Source organism: Rhipicephalus sanguineus, chromosome 5, assembly GCF_013339695.2.
Source record: "Rhipicephalus sanguineus isolate Rsan-2018 chromosome 5, BIME_Rsan_1.4, whole genome shotgun sequence".
In the NCBI taxonomy this organism is placed as follows: Eukaryota; Metazoa; Arthropoda; class Arachnida; order Ixodida; family Ixodidae; genus Rhipicephalus; species Rhipicephalus sanguineus.
The window spans coordinates 5,580,342-5,599,206 of record NC_051180.1 but is presented as its reverse complement, the minus strand read 5'-3'; the positions used below and the strand labels follow the sequence as shown (position 1 = coordinate 5,599,206).

Genomic DNA, 18,865 nt, shown 5'->3' with positions numbered 1-18,865 from the left:
CAAATTCTGTTCTTATTTTGCATAAAAGATGTGCGAGCGCGCTGAAAGCTACGCCGGGAGGGGAATGACAAGGGGCAAAGAAGATGCCTCCCTTTGTCATCATGGCCTTGAGCAACTTCTTTTTCATTTTTTCTTTGAATGCGCGACTTACTCTCAGTGTGACCGTGTGCGCACGCAGGGGCATGTGGCAGCACTCGTGGTGGCCACAGTAACCATGCAGCTCAGGATGCTCAAATCAGCCAACGGCTGTGGACTTTGGGTATATGGTAGGGGTGTGCGAATATTCGAGCTTCGAATTCAAATCGAACAATTTGATTCGACTTTCGAATAGCTAGTATTCGAAGTTTCAAATAATTCGACAGGATGAATATCTAAAACGCGAAAAAGGCAACTTAGTTAGGGTAGGGTGGCTAAATCTAACGCTAACGTCGCCGTTCGTTCAACTTTCACTGACGTCCTGGTTCAAAAGCGAGCGCATGTTGATCTTAAAGGAGGTTATGTGATTTCCACACATAGAAAAACACATGCAAGAACTGTCAAGTCCTTCACAACTTCTCTCCCGAAACAAAGGTACGGACTTCTTGCGTAGTTCGGTCGCATATGCCGCAAGCGCCGTAAAACGACCCGACTTTGACTTGCGAAACCCTTGGTGATTGGCATTGCATGTAAAAATTTGTTCACGCTGGGCAGTCGCCACTGCCGCACCGCACCACTAGTTCAGAAACTCCCATTGTTCCGGTGCGCAGTTAAAACGCTGCTGTGAACGGGCACCCGAAGACCTTTGGGCCCGGAGCACCCATGGCGATGAAGCACAACATTACCGTTGCCAAATGAGCCTTATTGCTCGACCATGGGAAAGGAAAACTAGCTACCGTACCCTCCTCTGTTAGGAGGTGAGGCGTGCCACTGCTGACTGGAATGGCGGCTCTTCTGTCAACATGCCTGCGCGCCCATAAAAGGTGAAACAAAAGCCACTCCCGAACAAGTGCATAATTAAGCTGTCAGCACGCCGTAGCGTCCCTGATTTTTCCTTTGTCTTGCCGTAACTCACGGTACACATTTTGTGTAAATGTACTATTCGATTCGATATTCAATATTTTTGGCCACTATTCGGCACTATTCGATTCAAGATTAAAATTCACTATTTGCACACCCCTAGTATATGGTGCAGTAATTTGGATATATGGCATCATTTGTAGAGAGGAGAGGAGCGATTTCTAGCCGACTTTGAGAATTAATTATGAATTCTAGGCCACGTGCTACGCTATAATGTTTGGCTCACGTATTCTCAAGAGCCTCGAATACCGATCGGCAGTGTTTTCTGACCATGCTGAAAAAGTGTTGCAGGGCCTCTTTAAGGGGCCTTGTCAACCTTCAGTTCGCAGCTTTTTTCTTTTTGCCACCAGCATATTTCTCGTGGAGAAATAAAAGTGCCCTCTGATTTTTCAGTAATGATATATCATTGCGAGGTGCAGCCACTAGGGCTGCATTTAAATTGCAACTTCTTTGCAGAAGTTGCAGTTTCTTTTTCATGGCTAAGTGTGTTGTGTTGGAAAAATTTATATTATGCTTTTAAATATACTCGGACTGAGTTACCCAGTGAATGCACTTTTCAGATAACTCTTACTCGATTATTTGCAGTTTTTTTATAAGTACAGCTTGCTTTTAAAGCAAGCTGCTTTTATAAATAATCTTATAGATAATCTTATAAATAATTGACACAGAATAGCCATAAGCTTCAAGCATTGCGTGTAGTGTACAGCTAGAACAAGTTAAAACGTTTATACTGAGCAGTGCTGCGCTCACTCTCTCACTTCTGCGCTGCTGTCATGAATAGGCCTCCAGAATGGCTCATGGTTTCACGTTTTATGACCGAGGTTGTCTAAAGGCTTTGTACTGCAATAACATGTGGGCCACACTCATCAAAGGATAATTGTTCGTCTGGTGCCACCAGTGACCTCTGCTGTTCTCGACATGGGAAAGCACGTTAGCAAGGTGCAGACAAAACATCATACATTGGGCAGCTTTGGCAGCTTTTGGCTTAATCATGCCGCACCTCGTGTTTTCAGGCTGCTGAAATGCAGAGGTAAAGGTCAGGGTGATACAGGAAGACGTTATCTGCGACAGAGAAGACGTGATAGCAGGAAGTGATATAAACAGCTCGGCAAATGACTGAGATAATCTTAGTACAAATGTTATTTAAAGGGACACTCAAGGCAAATAACAACTTATGTCAGAGTGAAAGATCAGTGTGTGAGAACGTCTAAAACGTCAATATTATCAACAGCAGTGCTCTACTAATCGAGAAATTATGGTAAATGTAGGACACGATATGCGTCACGAGTGCGACATTTTGGAAATGATCACGATGACTTCAAGAGTCCCGAGTACAATTAACCGCTAGTAATCGAACTAGTTGCGATAAGAAAAGAACCTTGCATGCATCACAAAACGTAATAAAATGCTGCTTGTTCGTTTGTGTTTGATTCATGGAAAAAAGAACCTCTTGGTGCTACCATGGGGAACGGCGCAAGTGGTTTTAAAGTTCCGTTTTCGCCGAGCTGCACTTCGCTCACGCAGTGACATGGTAGTTTCGGTATCACGTATTGCTGCGTGTGCTTGGCTCTCGCTATTTTCGCAATGTTGATACTCTACTTCCGCTGCTGGCCAACCTAAGCTCCGTTACAGTGAACTATGCAGTTTCGGAGTGGCCCGTGGCTGCGTCTTGGCAAGGTTGATGGCCGCTGTTGCGCGAGAAACCGTAGCGTCGGCGGCCGGGCAGTAAAGGTGCGCAACGTTGGGCACAACAACTGCTACGTCAGAAGGCCCGTTCAGGCGGGTGACTTGAAGTGCGCTAATGCCGTGCGGACCACTAAAACATGATTTTCTTTCAATATAAGCATTTCCTTGGCACGAAACAAGCACTACGAGGTTTCTGGAACGCTATTTCAGCAATCAACGTGGACTTAATATTTGCCTTTAGTGTCCCCTTAAGCACAGTGTGCATTGAAAGAGGAAGATAAGCGGAAGTGCCTGCGGATTGTGCAATTTAGTTATGGTTTAAACTCGCTTGCCACTGCATACAGATGCTTAGCTTTGTGTGCAAAACGAGTTCTGGCAAAGTCAGCTCAAAGATTTGCTTGCTGTGCCTCACATACTCCTGACCAGCCAATAATGGAGGGGTAAGTTGTGGTTGTAGGCTGCAAACTGGGTACTTGTTAGCTCTTTGGATGGTGTCGGCAGCCCATCCCCGCACATGCTAGACACAAATAAGTCTGAGAATACATTTTTGTGGAAGACAAGCCACCAGAGCAAAGTTCTGCTGCAGCAAAGTAATTAAAACTGTAGATTTACACACAATGCAAGCTGATAACAACCAGCAAAGGCACTGAAGCCAGCACACTCAGTATAGTCCACTTTGGCCCCTTGAATTTTGTGAAAAAGCAAATGAGGACATATAACGTTGAAACCGTGTTTTGACTGACCTAAGCAATCTTCGATTAAAAATGATAGTTGAAATTGGGACCAGAGTTTTTTTCATTTTATTTTATGAAAATTACCTTTTTTGAAAAAGCCGATTTCTTCAACTGTCTTTTTCTTCTTTCACACTTCATGTAGGGAAACAATCTTTCAGAGAAATGTTGCAAAGGCTTTGTTCTATATTTGATTCTTTTTTGAAGTTCCTGTGTCATGTATAGGAAACATTCCAAGGTGCATCAAACTTGGCAAACTTCTTTCATTTGGGCTGTGTTTGCCACTTTCTCACATTTTTTGTGGGCAGCATAAGAAAACCATGCATGTAATTCACAGTGATGCTTATTGAAACCAGCAGAAAATATTTTCGACACAAATTTTATAGTCGGCGTGAAATTCGGCCGTGAAATAGGAAAATGTTGCGGTAAGCAATAATAGGACGCTCACACCGCCACCTTCAAATATATTTTTGGTGCACTGGGAGCATTTTCTGAAAATTAAATTCTGGGTTCCATGCAAAAAGAAACCGAACAAAAGAAGGAAAGCTGCTGCGTGTGGTCACCTAAGCGCGGGTCTGCCATGGGAGTGTTCGTACAGTTACCGCCCCTCCCGTACATGGGTGAGGCGAGTACACTGTTGCATCCACGGGGCGTGGCGACAACTAGCTTCTCGCATGCGATGCGCCTCCGCAATGCTCTAGTGGTTTTGCACGAGAAGGCGGCAGTGGACTGATGTGAAGAGCATTGGGTGTCGTCCCCTAATAAAAGCAGTGCAGTACGCTTACAACGGTGCTAAGCTTACAGTGTCATACGCACACTTTTGACAAGATAGTCCATGTAGCGAGGTTTTCTTGACGCGTGCACTGCAATCTCCAAGGCGGTCCCGCACGAGGTGGCAGCGAACGGCGGTGCAGCGCGCTTTTGTTGTCACCTGTTAAAAGTGTGCAGTACACTTGACACTATGCCAACCGTGTGACCGAGCAGATAGCTGAGGGTGCTTATGGTGACGTTCTCCTGACAAAGAGTTACACAGAGCTTCAGGAAGCACTGGGGAAGCTTGAAAAGCTAAATAGGCAGACCTACTTTAACATAACACTGATCTGCTAAATTATATCACTGATCTTAAGCAAAGCCCAATTGCCATGTAACTACAATTCTTGTGCAATCACAATTTCTTTTTATTTTTGAGAGGTGTGATGCTTTTCTTTTTTCAGATGTTTATGAAGTGAACTTAGCTTGCAGAACCCTTTATTTTATTATTATTTCATATGTTGTTTCTTACTCGGTCTAGATAGGCCACGTGGTATGTAAAAAGGTGGTGTAGTTCACACCTGGCGTTAATCAGTTAAAAAAACTTTCTCCAAAGGCTGTTTCAGTATTTTTGATATTCTAAGCCGAGTAAAATATGTACTTGTCCTCCCAAGTTGCTACAAATTTGTTTTTTGAAGCTCCTAAGATGACATATTAAATGCTGCTAACTACTCCGAATCAAGGTTCTGCTCGAAAATCGAAATTTTGCTGCTCCAAAAACTGCTCCCAATTCAATTTAAGCTGTCTCACCCCTGTAAAGGGAAAAACGATTTTCCTCATATTCGTAAACTACACTTTCATGACGCCAAGGACTTGCTGCGAGAAGGGGCTTGGTAAGCGAGAAGACGCATGAAAAGAAAATGCGAGTGGGTGAAGTTCACGCACCACTCATCATAGATTTTGATGGCATCCACCAGGGTCTACGTAGTTCCTAATCGGTAAAAATGCAGCAGATTGTCTTCTGAGAAAGCTGGAAGTTTGTTCAAATTTTCTTGAGCCATTGGGGTCAAAATACAAAAAGGCACTTTGAAATCTGTGACATCACCATCGGAGGTTTTGTTGACAAGATTACAACTGAAAATTCTTACATTGATTTTCTCATCTATTAATGAACCTATGGTAGTGAGAATAACAACACTAGAATTTTCAGAGTATAATTTATTTGTCTAAACTAATTGCTTCACTTTAGTGTCCCTTTAATTGTTATCTTTTGCCTGTAGTGTAGTAATTATGACGTAAATTGAATAAAGTGGATGAAATATCATCCTTTCTGTCAGTGGGATCCGAACCCACAACCTTCGAAATACACATCCGATGCTATACCAACACAAGGCACTTCCCTGTCCACTTTGTTGGGTATTTGTGTTTGTGTAATCCCTATAGAGGGAGTGCGAAAGGGTGTCAAATGCAGTTTTTTTTTCTTTTTCATAAAGTCATAAGTGTTTTGAAAGGGTGAATTAAGAAAAGTACCTTTTTTCAGTCATTAGAGTGAGAATTTAATTGAAGCTTCATAACTTGTTTTAAGAAAGCTAGAACCATAAAACTGCACTTCTGGCACTGTTTAGCATGTATAGATTCTAAGGACATTGCATACAGCAAGATCTGTGCTGCCAGTACAATAAAAATGTGACCAAATGAGCATTTTCATTTGGGGGGGGGGGGGGAATGCGGGACTAAAAACCGATTATCGAAACAAATATGCATTTTCATATTTGAGTTGTTTTGGATTGCTAGTTCATTAAAGAACATGCTCACCAAGCTGGTTGTTACCTGTGCAATAGAAAAGAATAAAACAATTTCTTTTCACAAGGCAGTGGTGCTCATTTGCTGTCGAAAGCGTCCTTGAAACGCGCTTTTTGAGACGTGGCTGCAAAGCGGGCAGGAAGCCGAACATGAAGTGAATTTCCGTGTTAAAATATTTGTTTTTTGCGCCTTTTAGTCACTGAAGACCTTCTGTCGAAAGTACCCCAGAGGACAAACAAATAAATTAAAAGGCACATTTTTAGTCATGGCAACAGCAGAGTTGCTGGCAAACCGAAACCAAAGCGCGGTTTGGCGAAAACATATCATGTGACTACCCAGCACTGGTTTTGCGCCACTTCTGAGGTACTCTTGCTTGGTTTGTGTGCTACTCTGCTTATATATTTATCTGTTTTTTCTCCTGCGAGTTCATCGCGATCAGTGGGTGGTCCGTTTTGTGACCAACATTCACAGCTCGAAAGCTGCGAAAAAGGGACGATAAATAGATCCAATCGTCAAAGGACAGCATCGTGTTGAAGCGGAAGGCCCTATCTATGAAGCAGGCCACTTTGATTAACGTTTTTGACCATTCAAATGAACAGCATGTTGTGAAATCTTTAAACTAATTTCTTTGTCAATTTGCACTTTTGGTGAGAATGAGCCTGTTAAGGAAACCATCATATCCTAACTACTTCACCAATAGCTGTTTACAGGCTGGTTTCTAGACTGAAATTTTGTCAGGAACAAGATAAGGTACTTTTGTGATCCCTAAGTATTTTCTGACACAAAAAATTATCGGATGTGTGACATGCAGTGACAAGCAAAAAAAGTAAACTTCGTTTTTAGAATGATGACATCTTTACAGAAACGGCATAGAAAATATGTGACTCGCCTTATCCCACACTTCAAACTCTAGAAGACATCTAGAAGGCATCTAATTATAAACACTTAGTATCTTTTCATTATTTTTTAAATGATAGTTTTCCTAAGTTGGCATATCTCATTGATCATTATACTAGCTAAAAGTTGTTTCTTTTTTTTTTGTATTCATGCTAGGGTGCTGAAATTTAGAATATGTTCTAATAATAAGAAGGTAAGCCATCCCTGCAGTTTTCATCAAAATTAGGCGAACAGTTCGAAAGTTGACTCTTCTGCTTATTCCCCCTTAATAACTAGTTTTGAAATAATGTCGCAGTGTACATCAAAACTGAGTTCATATTTGGTATGAGAACATGACAATACATAATCGCTAAAGTTTTCATCCTAGCTTCCCTTCAAGGTAAGCTTGCAACATATGCTGTCTGACAGTGCTTATATTTTCAGCTTTCTGTTTAATCAAGTGATGGATGCTGTTGAATCTTGGTACACGTGGAACGAGAATTACATAAAGGTAAGAGAGCTGTGTCCTGCTAAAGCGATTGGGGCACAATGCATTGTGATCTGAGTGTAGGTTGATATGAATGGGGAGCTCGCCAACATCTCTCCCAGCTTGGGTGCGGGCTTGCATGATTTGAGTTTCAATTGCAGTGAAATGTCCTTTTAATAAAGTGTGTCGGAATTCAAAATGCTTCACTGTGCATGTTACATTTGTAGAGATTGTGCACTGTCCAATTGTATTTAAGGCACACTAAAGTGAAACAATATGATTTTAATGCTATAGCATTCAATAGCTCGTTTTGCAGAAATTCTGGCATCGGCGGTGTCATTAGTTGTGAGCAAAAAATCAGCGTTGTCCATGAGTGAAAATTCGAGATAGATGCAAATAAGTAAATAATAAGAAATCTTTGGTCCGAGTGAGAATCAAACGCAGGCCTTCTACGTGGCAAGCAGGTGTTCTACCTTGGAGCCATGCAGAATCGTATACAATCGCACCAGGCGTCAAAGCATGTGAATTGAGCAATGAGCGGATGGCTTAAAGCTGCCCATCCATTATAAATTGTGCAGCTGAGCAAGTGCTCGTGCCACCTTACAGACAAGTAGTGGATACTTTGCCAACTTGCAGAAGGAAGAATTATGGCGGAGCGGGCACTGCGCAACTGTACTTGCACTAGGCATTCTAGGATAGCTTGAAACAGCCAATGTTAGGCGCGCATAGACATTCCTTTGCTTGCGGCACGGTGGAAGGCGATGCGCACGGGGCCCGACTACGCTGTCGCGTTCTACTCTTGAAGACGAAGCTCGGGCGTCCTCCAAGATTTTTAAACCGATAAATTATTTTCTTTCAGAACTGTGTTGTCAATAATTCTGCAATCATAGTACAATTATTATAAGAGGAAATTTAAGTGCCAATGTTTCATGTTTGAATGTCGCAACGAAACACATTAATGTCAGTGGGACATTGCGAATTTCAAGCTCTTTTTGTGTATTTTGTCCTCATTGTGTCGGTGGAGTTGTCCGAGACTAGCTATGTGGCTTTGAGTCCCTTGGAACAGAATGCAAACAATTTTCACCGATAAACCATTATACAGGCCCTAGCAGATGCCGTCAAAAATCTATGATGTCGTGGTGAGCTCGTGCAGGAACTTCAAGGTGGTGTTGCCACCTGCATTGTCATTTTGCGCGTTTCTTGCTTTCCTAGCATCTTGACCTCTCTATCTCACTTACCAAGCCTCAATGACCTCTCTGACTTCTATGTCTGACTGTGTCTGTGGCATAGATGCCAGAGTTTGCCATTCTGGTCAACATGTGTGTCGTTAAGTGATGTGCAGTGTTACTTATTAACTTTTTATCACTTCTGCACAGTTTTATGTGTTTTTGCTTTATGAAATTTTTCAATGAAATTTTCACTTGCGAAGTCAGAGCTTGTCCTTGTGCTTTCCGTTTCCGCGTGTGTGGAGTTGAGCTTGTTGGCGATGCAGTATAGTGCAAAAATGAGATACAGGAAAGAAGGAACGAAGACAAATGCTAACATTCAACGTTAATTTTGGAGAGCGTACAGGTATATACCCTCAGAGTTCGAAAAAACAAACAAAACATTGCTGAGCTAGTGTTTCAGTGATATATCGCTGTATGATTTTTGAAATAAACGTTGAAGGTGAGCACTCATCATCGTTCTTTCTCTTGTCCAGTGTCTCATTTTTGCACTGCACCTACAATTAAACTTTCTCTTTACTCTGTCTTTGTCATGTTGTGCTGCACTTAACAACTCCCCCAACTTTCGATCCCATTTCCTTGTAGCCCCAAAGTAATAGTTGGGTTTCATTGTTCGATATATTGAGTGCTGAAGCATTGTGGGCCAGCATTCCTTCCAGTTGCAGCGTCTTTTTTGCGATAGCAATTGTATGGACAGTCTCGGCTGGTTTTTGCCGTCCCTGTCGTCGCCGTCATGCACTATATATATATAAGTATGTATATATATATATAAAAGTCCCAAAGAAAGATAATTCAGAATAATGCTTCCGAAGCGCGGAATCGAACCAGCAACCTCTCGCTCCGCAGTGCGTGGCGCTAGCCATTACGCCACAAAGAGCAGATCCTTCACGTACCTAACGGCGAGCGTTATATACATACACACCCTTTACCGCTGGCAGGACTCGGAGATGGCAGGCGCTTATAAGCATTTCTTCATTACCAGCGAGATGGCGCGAAGAGCGTAACGGGCGTAGGGAGCCTGCATGTGTGCGCCTCTATGCCTCCGACGGAGGCACGGAGGCGCGCACATGAAGGCTCCCTAAACGGGCGCATTTAAAAGTCGTCTGCCAACTCTCTCGCTTCTTCTAATAAATGCGCAGGGAGAACCTTGCCCTTCCGCTGTCTGCTCGCGCGGTATACTCGCGGACAACTTTTCTTGGCAATGAAGGGAAAGCTACGGGGCAGAGTGTCTGCACATGTACTGCTCGCGAAGTAGTCCGGTTTGGCGCGCTTCTCGTAACGCCGTGGAAAGTGATGGCTAGTGTAGCATTTCTACGCAAACGCTGCTTAGCGTCTAAGGTACGGGTAAAAGGCGCGACTTTTTCACGCACGCAAAAATGCAAAGTGACAACGTATTAAGTAAAAGAAATACATATATCTCGCTTGTGAGCGCTGCGTTCTGTCTCAAAAAGCTACGTGTAGAAAATGAAGGAGTATTTTATATACCTCACGCAGAAAATATGGACGCAATTGTGGGACTACATTCATTAGCGGTAAGATACGTGCATTGTGGCTCTGTAGCCTTCGCTTCATTGCCAAGAAAAGTTGACGGCGAGTATAGTTGCTGCCGGGGGGCAGATGTTTATGCAGCGTAGCAGCACGTCCATCACGGGCCGCTTTTCTTGCTGTCGCATTCATTGCTTCGCCCTTGCGGCGAAACTGTGACTTTTTCTACTGCAGTGATTCTTGTGCTTGATTTATGTGATTGAGGCACATACTCGTTTCCCTTGATTAGTATTAGCATGTGACTTTTTTTTTTTCTTCCTTCCAGGTCGACCAGTTCAGCTTCATGCCATTTGCCAAGACCAGCACTCTAGGTTTACACAACGGCTTAGGTGTGAAGCTCTGTAGGATCAACCAGTCGATGCTCAAAGCACACGACTTTGCCATCTACACACATCTGGAAAACATGGAGATCCCACTCCATGTGTTTGGAATGTGCGTCAATTCTGAGTTTATTATATGCTGGCTAGGTGGTGCTTTCACATTGACCGACAGGTATTTGCATTTACAGACGTTGGCTTCGCCTGCTTTTTGGACGTGAATTCATTCTGCCGGAACTGCTTATACTGTGGGATGCGATCTTTGCCGACAGCTTGGCCTTCAACCTGGTTGATTACATATTTGTGGCTATGCTCATTTGCATTAGGAAACCATGTGAGTTGTGAGACCTCATTTGCAGTGCGTAGGCTTTAGAAAAATTGAATTCCAGTGCAGGTAAGTGGACTTGTACTTTCATGAGGAGGCTCTGTGAAAATTGCCAACCTTTCTAGAGGGACCATGGCATCACAGGCAGAAGATTCTCTATTTGCCCCTGCAACTGGAGGTACAGGCACCAACGTGGTTCTGCGTGCAAAAAAAAAACACTTTCAATCTTTCTAGGTCGCTACCAATGGTAGTAACTGTAACTTTGTCATGGGCTATGTGATTTAGAGAGGTGTGAGGCCATTGATGTGTTGTCTTCTTCTCCAAAACCGATTTCACCGCATCTGTAAGTTCTTGCCTCATACTCCATGGCAAACAATGGTGCAGTTTTTTTCACTCGCATGATAGACACTGCACAAGCTAGAGAATGCTTTTCAGTAACGATCATCGACGGGCCACTGAAATACCCATGTAAGAACACCAGGCTTGCGTGGAACACGCTGTACCATCACAGTATAAGCTGTAGTAGCGGCCTTCTAAGAGCCCTTAACATGCTCGGAAGTGCATGAAAACAGTGAGCAGAGTAAAAAATAACGGAGATTGGTTTGTGAATATTGGCTTTATATTTGTTCATGAAGCATGTTAAGGGCACATAAATGACCCGCCGCGGTGGTCTAGTGGTTATGGTGCTCGACTGCTCACCCGCAGGTCGCAGGATCGGATCCCGGCCACGGCGGCCGCATTTTCGATGGAGGCGAAAATGCTTGAGGCTCGTGTACTTAGATTTAGGTGCACGTTGGAGAACCCCAGGTGGTCCAAATTTCCGGAGCCCTCCACTACGGTGTCTCTCATAATCATATCGTGGTTTTGGGACGTTAAACCCCAGCAATTATTATTATATTAAGGGTGCATAAATGATAAGGAAAATGAGAGATAAGGATAAGGTTGGTTTGTGAATACAGTCCTAAGAGCTCGTTGTAAACTCTTCTAGAGCACATGCTGCAATTGCACAGCATAGGGCGTAGTATTTCATTGCCTATGCATTTATCGAAACGCTGTCAGGTGTGCTTTCTCAATCCTGTAATTTCAGTGCTGTGGCTTGAATTACTGCAACAAACCAACTAGCCCAAAAGCCTCCATTGCCAAATGCTTGCGTACCGGCTCATGTGACTTCTTGCCCAACAAAACACCATTATAAGGTCTTTTTCCAAAGCAGTTCCAAACACTGGCGTCACCTACTGGTAGAACACTTGACTCTAACGCAGAGTGCCTGAGTTTGATTGCGGCAGGATTATTGTTTTCTCATTATGAACTATAGCGTTGACAGAAGCACACAACATCACCACCAAAATTGCCTATTGGAATGAGCCCTTAAAGGGACCCTGAAACAGTTTTGACGATTTTGTACGAACACATTGGGTCGGTAGAGCAAGTCCTAAGGATCATTACAGACCGATTTAAGTTCTGTGCGTATACTGTGTAATATATTGCAAGGCTTTAAAGCTGCGAATCGCCACCGATCAGCGGCTCAGCCAAACGCGTTTTTAAACCGCCCACTTTCAGTGCACGTCGTCTTGGAAGCGCGACGTCACACAGGGGCGGCTGATCTGATTTGATATGTCCAACTTACATCACTGAACCTCCTGTGGGCAGCGAGCGTCGTCTGCCTGTGTTACAACGTGCTCCGTGTTGACGTGAGCTGAGCGACAGTGTTTTTCTCGAGGTTCCTTTTTTTGGACACAATGAATTGCTCTAGCCATGTTGTGTACCACATATCTAGCAATTGGTGACTTGTAACGCTGCAATATCGTGCAGTGTTTGTGAGGCATCTGGCGAGCGGAATCCCTTCAGCCCGTCGTTGCAATGAGCGTTGCGCTCTTGCTATCCGTTCAACGCCACGATCCACGTGTCTGCGGCTGTAACTTCACCCCTGAAGACACAACCACATTGCCTGAGTTTACGCTTATCGGTGATTGTTCTCAAATTCTTTTTGTTTGTCCGCATGCTCTTGCAGGTTGTCGCCGTACAGGAGAATAAAATTGTCTGGTAGTGCGGCGGCACTTGTTGGAGCAGATATCAACCACTCCGCGAGCTTTGTCTTCGTTGCCAGACAGTGTGCTGCCGGGCGCACTGGGCCTCCGAGATTGTGCGCAACCTGTCAGCGCACAATATCGGAGGCCGTGACTGGGCAAAGCTCAAACTGTCGAGTGAGCTCATGAAAGTGCTGCGAGCGCCAGCGTGTCTGTGAGTTGAGGGTGCAAGGCAGTGGTGAGGAGGAGGGTATAGATATAATTGTCCGTAGCGGCCTTGGTACACAGTGCGTCACTTCATTTCTGGTGCGAATGATTTGGGGATGCTCTTGCCTAAACGCTGACAAAACTTCAAAAAACCGTTTCAGGGTCCCTTTAAGACCACAAGCCATAAAACAAAACTGTGCCTGTGCCATTCGTCACTGATTGACTTGAGGAGGAGGAATTAACTTTTATTTAAGACGGGAAGGTTGGGAAGGATGGGCTCCCTTCCCTAGGTGGCAGCCACGAGTCCTTGTGCTCTGGCGGCATCCTCGGCTTGCCGAAGGACTTGGAGTTGCACTTCTGGGTCTGCGCTTAGCAGTGCGGTCTCCCACTGTTCTCCGTTAATGAATGTTCTATCTTGCCCTTTATACTTTATGGTTTCAAGGTCTCTCTAAGGGTGCAGTTTGTCATTAAAGGAGTGGTGACACAAAATTTGTGAACCTCTGTTTTTTCATGAAAGGTTACAGCGCACATAGATGTGGATGAAACAAGAACACACAAGATATAGCGCTGAACTACAACTGATACTTTATTTCTGATGGAGCAACCTTATATGGGCTTAACAAAATAAGCCAAGCACCAACAAAAATAAGGTTAGAATACAGCCCTCATCATTTTGCACTCTGCCTATTGCTCATCAGCGTTAAAAATTCTATCTCCTTTTTTGATAGCGTCACGGAAGGAGCGCTCACGCAGTTTTCTTTGTGCCGATCACTTTCATAAGCTTCTATACTTCTCCGGTCAGCTTATCCTTCTCTCTCCTGATCACCGAACGCTGCCTGAAAAGCAGTTCACGGGCGCAACGACAAGTGGCCTGAAATGGCAGTCTTTCCAACAAGATTCTTGTGCTCCCTGAGACTGTCGTTTGCTCCATCAGAAATAAAGTATCAGCTGTAGTTCAGCGCTGTGTCTTGCGTGTTCGTCCTTTGTCCCCGTCTATGTGCGCTGTAACCTTTCATGATGCAATACCAACTAGCCCACCAAGCCATCTTTGTGAACTCTGTCTTTTGCTCTTAATCAGTGGCTACTGACTCATTAATAGCGGCTACGAAACTCATTTGCCGCAGCGTGAAACAAATGTTTAATTATATGCTCATATGTTACAACAGGAGGCAGTTTTGATTTCGTGGAGCACTTGGGGGCCCCGTGACACACTCGGCCTACTCGTGAACAACTGCTATCAGATGACCACAAATACCAGCGACGTCACTGGCCACCTGTTGTCAGCGCTTTTGTTTCATCTGCTGGAGCGCTGCGAGTGCTTGTTTTCTTGATTGTAAAACTAGGTTGCTTATATAGTGCGGCAGTTGACGAAGAAGCCGAGAAGAGTCTAAAAATCGGTTATAAAAGCTCGATTCAATTTGCGAATCTCGCTGGCGGCTGTGATTTTGTTCTTGTCGCACTGGTCCAGTGTGTTGTTCGTGTGTCTTCGTTTTTCACGCTGTTTTGCAGTCATGAAATCATACCTACAGGCTCAGCCCCAGACCCCTTTAAAGCTACATGATTAGACACTCTGACTGGTAGTATTTCTGTTGCACTAAAGAAAACAGGCACCACAAAAATCGGTTGTCTGTCCCTTTAAAGGATTTCCTTGATTCTTCAGTGCTCTGTATTGGCTTTTATCCATGCATACTTGCGGTGCTGTTATGCTTGAAGGACACTTTCTTTTATAGAAATTCCTTTTTTTTTACACGTTGTCAGTGGCCTGACCAGCCAGTGTCCATGTATTAGTGGGATAAGTAGACCGTGATACTAAGACTGGCACGAAATAGAGAAGGCACGGCTACAGGATAGTCATCTCTTTCATTCCAGTGCTGAACTCTGATTATGCAAAGTGCCTGAGCTACTTGATGAAGTATCCGGCAGGCCGAAATGTCACCTACATTCTTCAACTGGCTCTGCACTTAAAGGACCCTAAGGTGCGTTCACGCTGCCCAGAAACATTGCTTCTTGTCTACCACCATTGTAATTACCTGTAAAAACCTCTCTGACAGAATTATAAAGAATGAAATCAATTCATTGCAACTTGGACTGGTCATGACCCCGAGAAAAAGATATATCAATATCTTGTTAAAGGGGTCATGAACCACTTTTCCAAGTAATGATCTAATGACCTCAGTATCGGAGTTTACTGCCTCCCGAATCGATTGCCGCAAAAATTTCTCGAATCCGTCAAGAATGAGCGGAGTTACGCGGTTTGGTGCACACTCTCAGCGCTTTCTCTCTTTTCTCATGCCGACGAGCGCACTGGAAGCTAGACGGAGGGATGGCACGGGGGAAAAAAGTTATGTCAGCGCGCGTCATGAAACGCGATCGCTCTCCCGCTGTGATTCGCTTGCGCGAGTGCGGCTACCGTGTACTGAGGAGTGCGGCGCCGGCAAGTGGCGGCACCCCGCGGCAAGAAGCGCATCTGATCCGAACGCCGCTCTCGATTTACGTCGGTTATCGGCCGATAAGCATGCTATGTCTCTTGCGACGTAAACTGGCAGATCCGCGACGTCAACGTGCAGACGCCCCGCCCACCGACGAGAGTGAGAACCGGCCTCTGTTTGAAAAGAGTTTGCCTGAGGAAACGGCAACTTCGCTCCGCTTGTGGCCTTTACGCGGCGTGCACGACTGTAATATTTGGCAGAGCAGTTCATAGCCGTGTCAGCTTTCCGCAGGACGTGTTTTTTCAACAAGCCCAAGGGGTGCTTCATGACCCCTTTAATGTTGTAAAGGAAAACCTGTCACCTGGTTCACCTATGCAACGAGCAGATAACTGGTGGACAGTAAGAGCAGTGCAGTGGAAGGTGCAGTCGAGCAGGGGTGATGGGATTTAGAAATGTGCCGAAACGAAACGGCTTGCACAAGATGGGGAGATCATTGGGAGAGATCCTGCACTGGGCATAAGAAGATGATGAAGATGGTGTCTTTCAGCCTTCAGACATGCTTTGCTGCATAAGAGGGTGCAAATAGATGCTCACTGGCGTTTGTTGCTTGAAAACAAACATTAGTGAGCAGTCTCTTCTGTCCAATCAACTCGGCTACCCAGACGGTTGTGCTGCTGTTCAGTGTGTGCACGTTTCCTGCAGGGCCGTTTCAGTATGTAGTGTGCAGTCTAATCTGGTGCACTTGTAATGCATTTCAGAAATACCTGAGGCCAGCTGAACAAGATGTTGATGTCTACTGTCCTGGCTTGGTCACAAAGATGTCTGGGAAAAGTGCGCTCTCAACTGAAGCTCCAAGGTGTTTTGGCAGGTGAGGGCAGCTTTTTGTGCAACTTCTCAGAGCTGGTATTTGCAGTTTTTCTTTCCTATGCTGGAGCATAATGTTATTCAGGAGTACAAATGCATTTGCACGATGCCATAAAGGCAGTGGTTACATGCTGGGCAGTTCACCTGCACCAAGTTGCATGGCACACTCGTAGTACTATTACAGAATACTACCTACACATTGTTGTAAATCTTGATGATAACATATTTGGGAGAGTGGTGATTTGACATTTTCTACTGTTAATTTCTTGCGTTTACTGAGGGTCTGGGACCTGTGAACACTAGAAAAAAAATATTATGGTGTCTTCAGTAAGCTATCGTAATAGCTTTCCTACAGCCAGGAGCTGTCGTCACACAGCCCTATTTTTCTCCTCTGGGGAGTCGTGTTGTGACATTGTGCTTTTGTGGTGCACACTCTTGTGACACGAGCTTCAAAAAGTGCAATGCTAAATGTGGCGCTTCCCATAAAAACATTGCAGAAAGACAGAGAAGGACACAGGTGGCAGCGCCCCTCATGCACCTCTCACGTGCTAGCAAGCAAATTCAAATTCATGCACTAAATGGAAAAACCACGTGGTTGGAGCAGAAAGCTGCAAGGAAATCCGTCAGACAGATTCCTCAGAAAGAAAGCTTGTTGGGTGGCGAAATATTCGTCTCTGTCCAGGTGATCAAACCGGGACCAACGGGTGATCTCTCTACCACTTGAGTTTACCGGGAGTGCGAGGGCGAATTAATCGACCACTCGAAGTACGTCCTTCGAGTTGTTCTGACTACTGAAGTTTATTGCCTCACTTGCTTAGGGCAAACATTTTTCGCAACCGTCAGGTATCGGTGTAGTGAGAGGGATTTGTCGCATGCATTAAGCACTGTGCAACGGGGTTTATTGGCGACAAGTAGCACTTGAGAAGGAGGCTTACGGACGCTGAAGGCGGGCAGCGAAAAGCAACACAAGAGGCACAGTCCAAGCGCCAACAGCTCGGGCTCAGCTCTCTCAGCTAAGGTAGTGGCCCACTGCGGCATATGATCTTCTTCCTCCTTACAACTGTACTTCTCCTTTTGTTCCAATGAGTGCACTCAAAGCAGAGTTGCCAGTTCCGCTTATAATAAGCGGACCTGGGCTTCTTTTTTCGCCGAGTCACTTAGAGTTTTACAGTCGCTTGTCACATTTTTTGGGCTTATTTGCATTTTTCCAGCAAATATAGTTATTTTAGTGAGCATCACGCTCACCAATAATGCGTTTGTCGATGACTTTGTGTCGTTGAGTGTTGATGTCAAATGTACGATGGGGCAATCAACAAGTGATGTTAATCGTGCACAGGCAAACGTTCTATCAACCGAACGGAGACTGTCCTGGAGACAATTTTAAAAGAAAATATCTGCTTTCGTTCATAGCTACGCATATTTTCTCTGTACAAAATAATTAAAGTGGTTTTTTGAACTCCCCTTCGTATTTGAGTGACATTTTTTATTATAATTAAGTATATTTTCAAGAATGGGAAAATTGATTAAATTACTGCTTCTTTTGGGCTTCTTCGCAAAAGTCGTGCCGCTTTTTTGGGGCTTCTTTTCTGGTGATTATTTACTTGTTAGCTGGGTAGCATCTGGCAACCCTGACTCAAAGTTACAGAGGGGAGCAGGAGGACAAAGGGGCCAGTGTCAGCACGTATCGTGACCTTCCTTTTTTCACTTTCTATGTGGTCACGAGTGTGTAAGTGCCGTGGGCACGTAGTGGCGCTCCGTGGTGGCCGTGGTCATTATGCGGCACAGGAATGCTGAAATCAGCCAATGGCTGCGTCCTTCCCCACTCTGATGTAGTTGGTCCCTTTAACAATGCAATTTAGTTGACAACACAGTGAGCGATTTCTAGGAGTCTTTTAAATGTAATTGTAAATTCCCTGCCTCATGCGCTGCTATAATATTTGGCTCATACGAGCCTCGACTACTGATCAGCAGCATTTTCTAACCATGCAAAAGGTGTTGCAGTGCCCTTTTAATTATCAGCCACATCCTTCTACGCTTGTCTGTACTGTAAGAGGTTGCCAGAGAGTCTTCTGCCAGGTGGCAGGACATAGGTGATTGTGCCCTTTGTTTTTCAGGCCTGTGGGTCGGCCCAATTCCTTGGGAATTCAGGTACCCAGCACAAGCAGTGAACCAACTACCTTGGAGTCCGGTTCTGAAGTGTCCGATGGTGAGAAGGCCATTTCGATGTGCAAACTGTGAGCGTTGTGCGTCATCACTTCGCTCTCAGATGTAATGTGCAGTTGCGGTGTGGTATGACAACAGATCACATACTAAAGTGAGGTTTCGACAGCTTCATTTTTTTTTCATTTGATCAAGATTTGTCAACTGTATCATAGTAAAATTCCTCCATACATTGGAACCAAGGCCTCCTTTATAAAACTATGCCTGTAAATTCTGGCCCACACAATGCGACCATCGCAGACACCTTGGTTCACGTGCTGCTCGCGGCGCGGCGCTGCTAGCTTACACTACACTGCCGCTGAGAAGCTGCTCAAAT

General features: G+C 44.6%; 1 protein-coding gene across 1 annotated transcript in view; it reads left to right on the top strand.

Annotated features, from left to right (window-relative positions):
* Positions 1-18,865, top strand: part of LOC119393143 (TBC1 domain family member 5) — an 89,371-nt gene that overhangs the window by 39,903 nt on the left and 30,603 nt on the right. The window contains exons 10-15 of the mRNA XM_037659961.2: positions 7,347-7,413; positions 10,426-10,592; positions 10,669-10,811; positions 14,906-15,012; positions 16,224-16,333; positions 18,444-18,535. Of these exons, the coding sequence (XP_037515889.1) occupies positions 7,347-7,413; positions 10,426-10,592; positions 10,669-10,811; positions 14,906-15,012; positions 16,224-16,333; positions 18,444-18,535 (686 nt within the window). The remainder of the gene's footprint in view (positions 1-7,346; positions 7,414-10,425; positions 10,593-10,668; positions 10,812-14,905; positions 15,013-16,223; positions 16,334-18,443; positions 18,536-18,865) is intronic.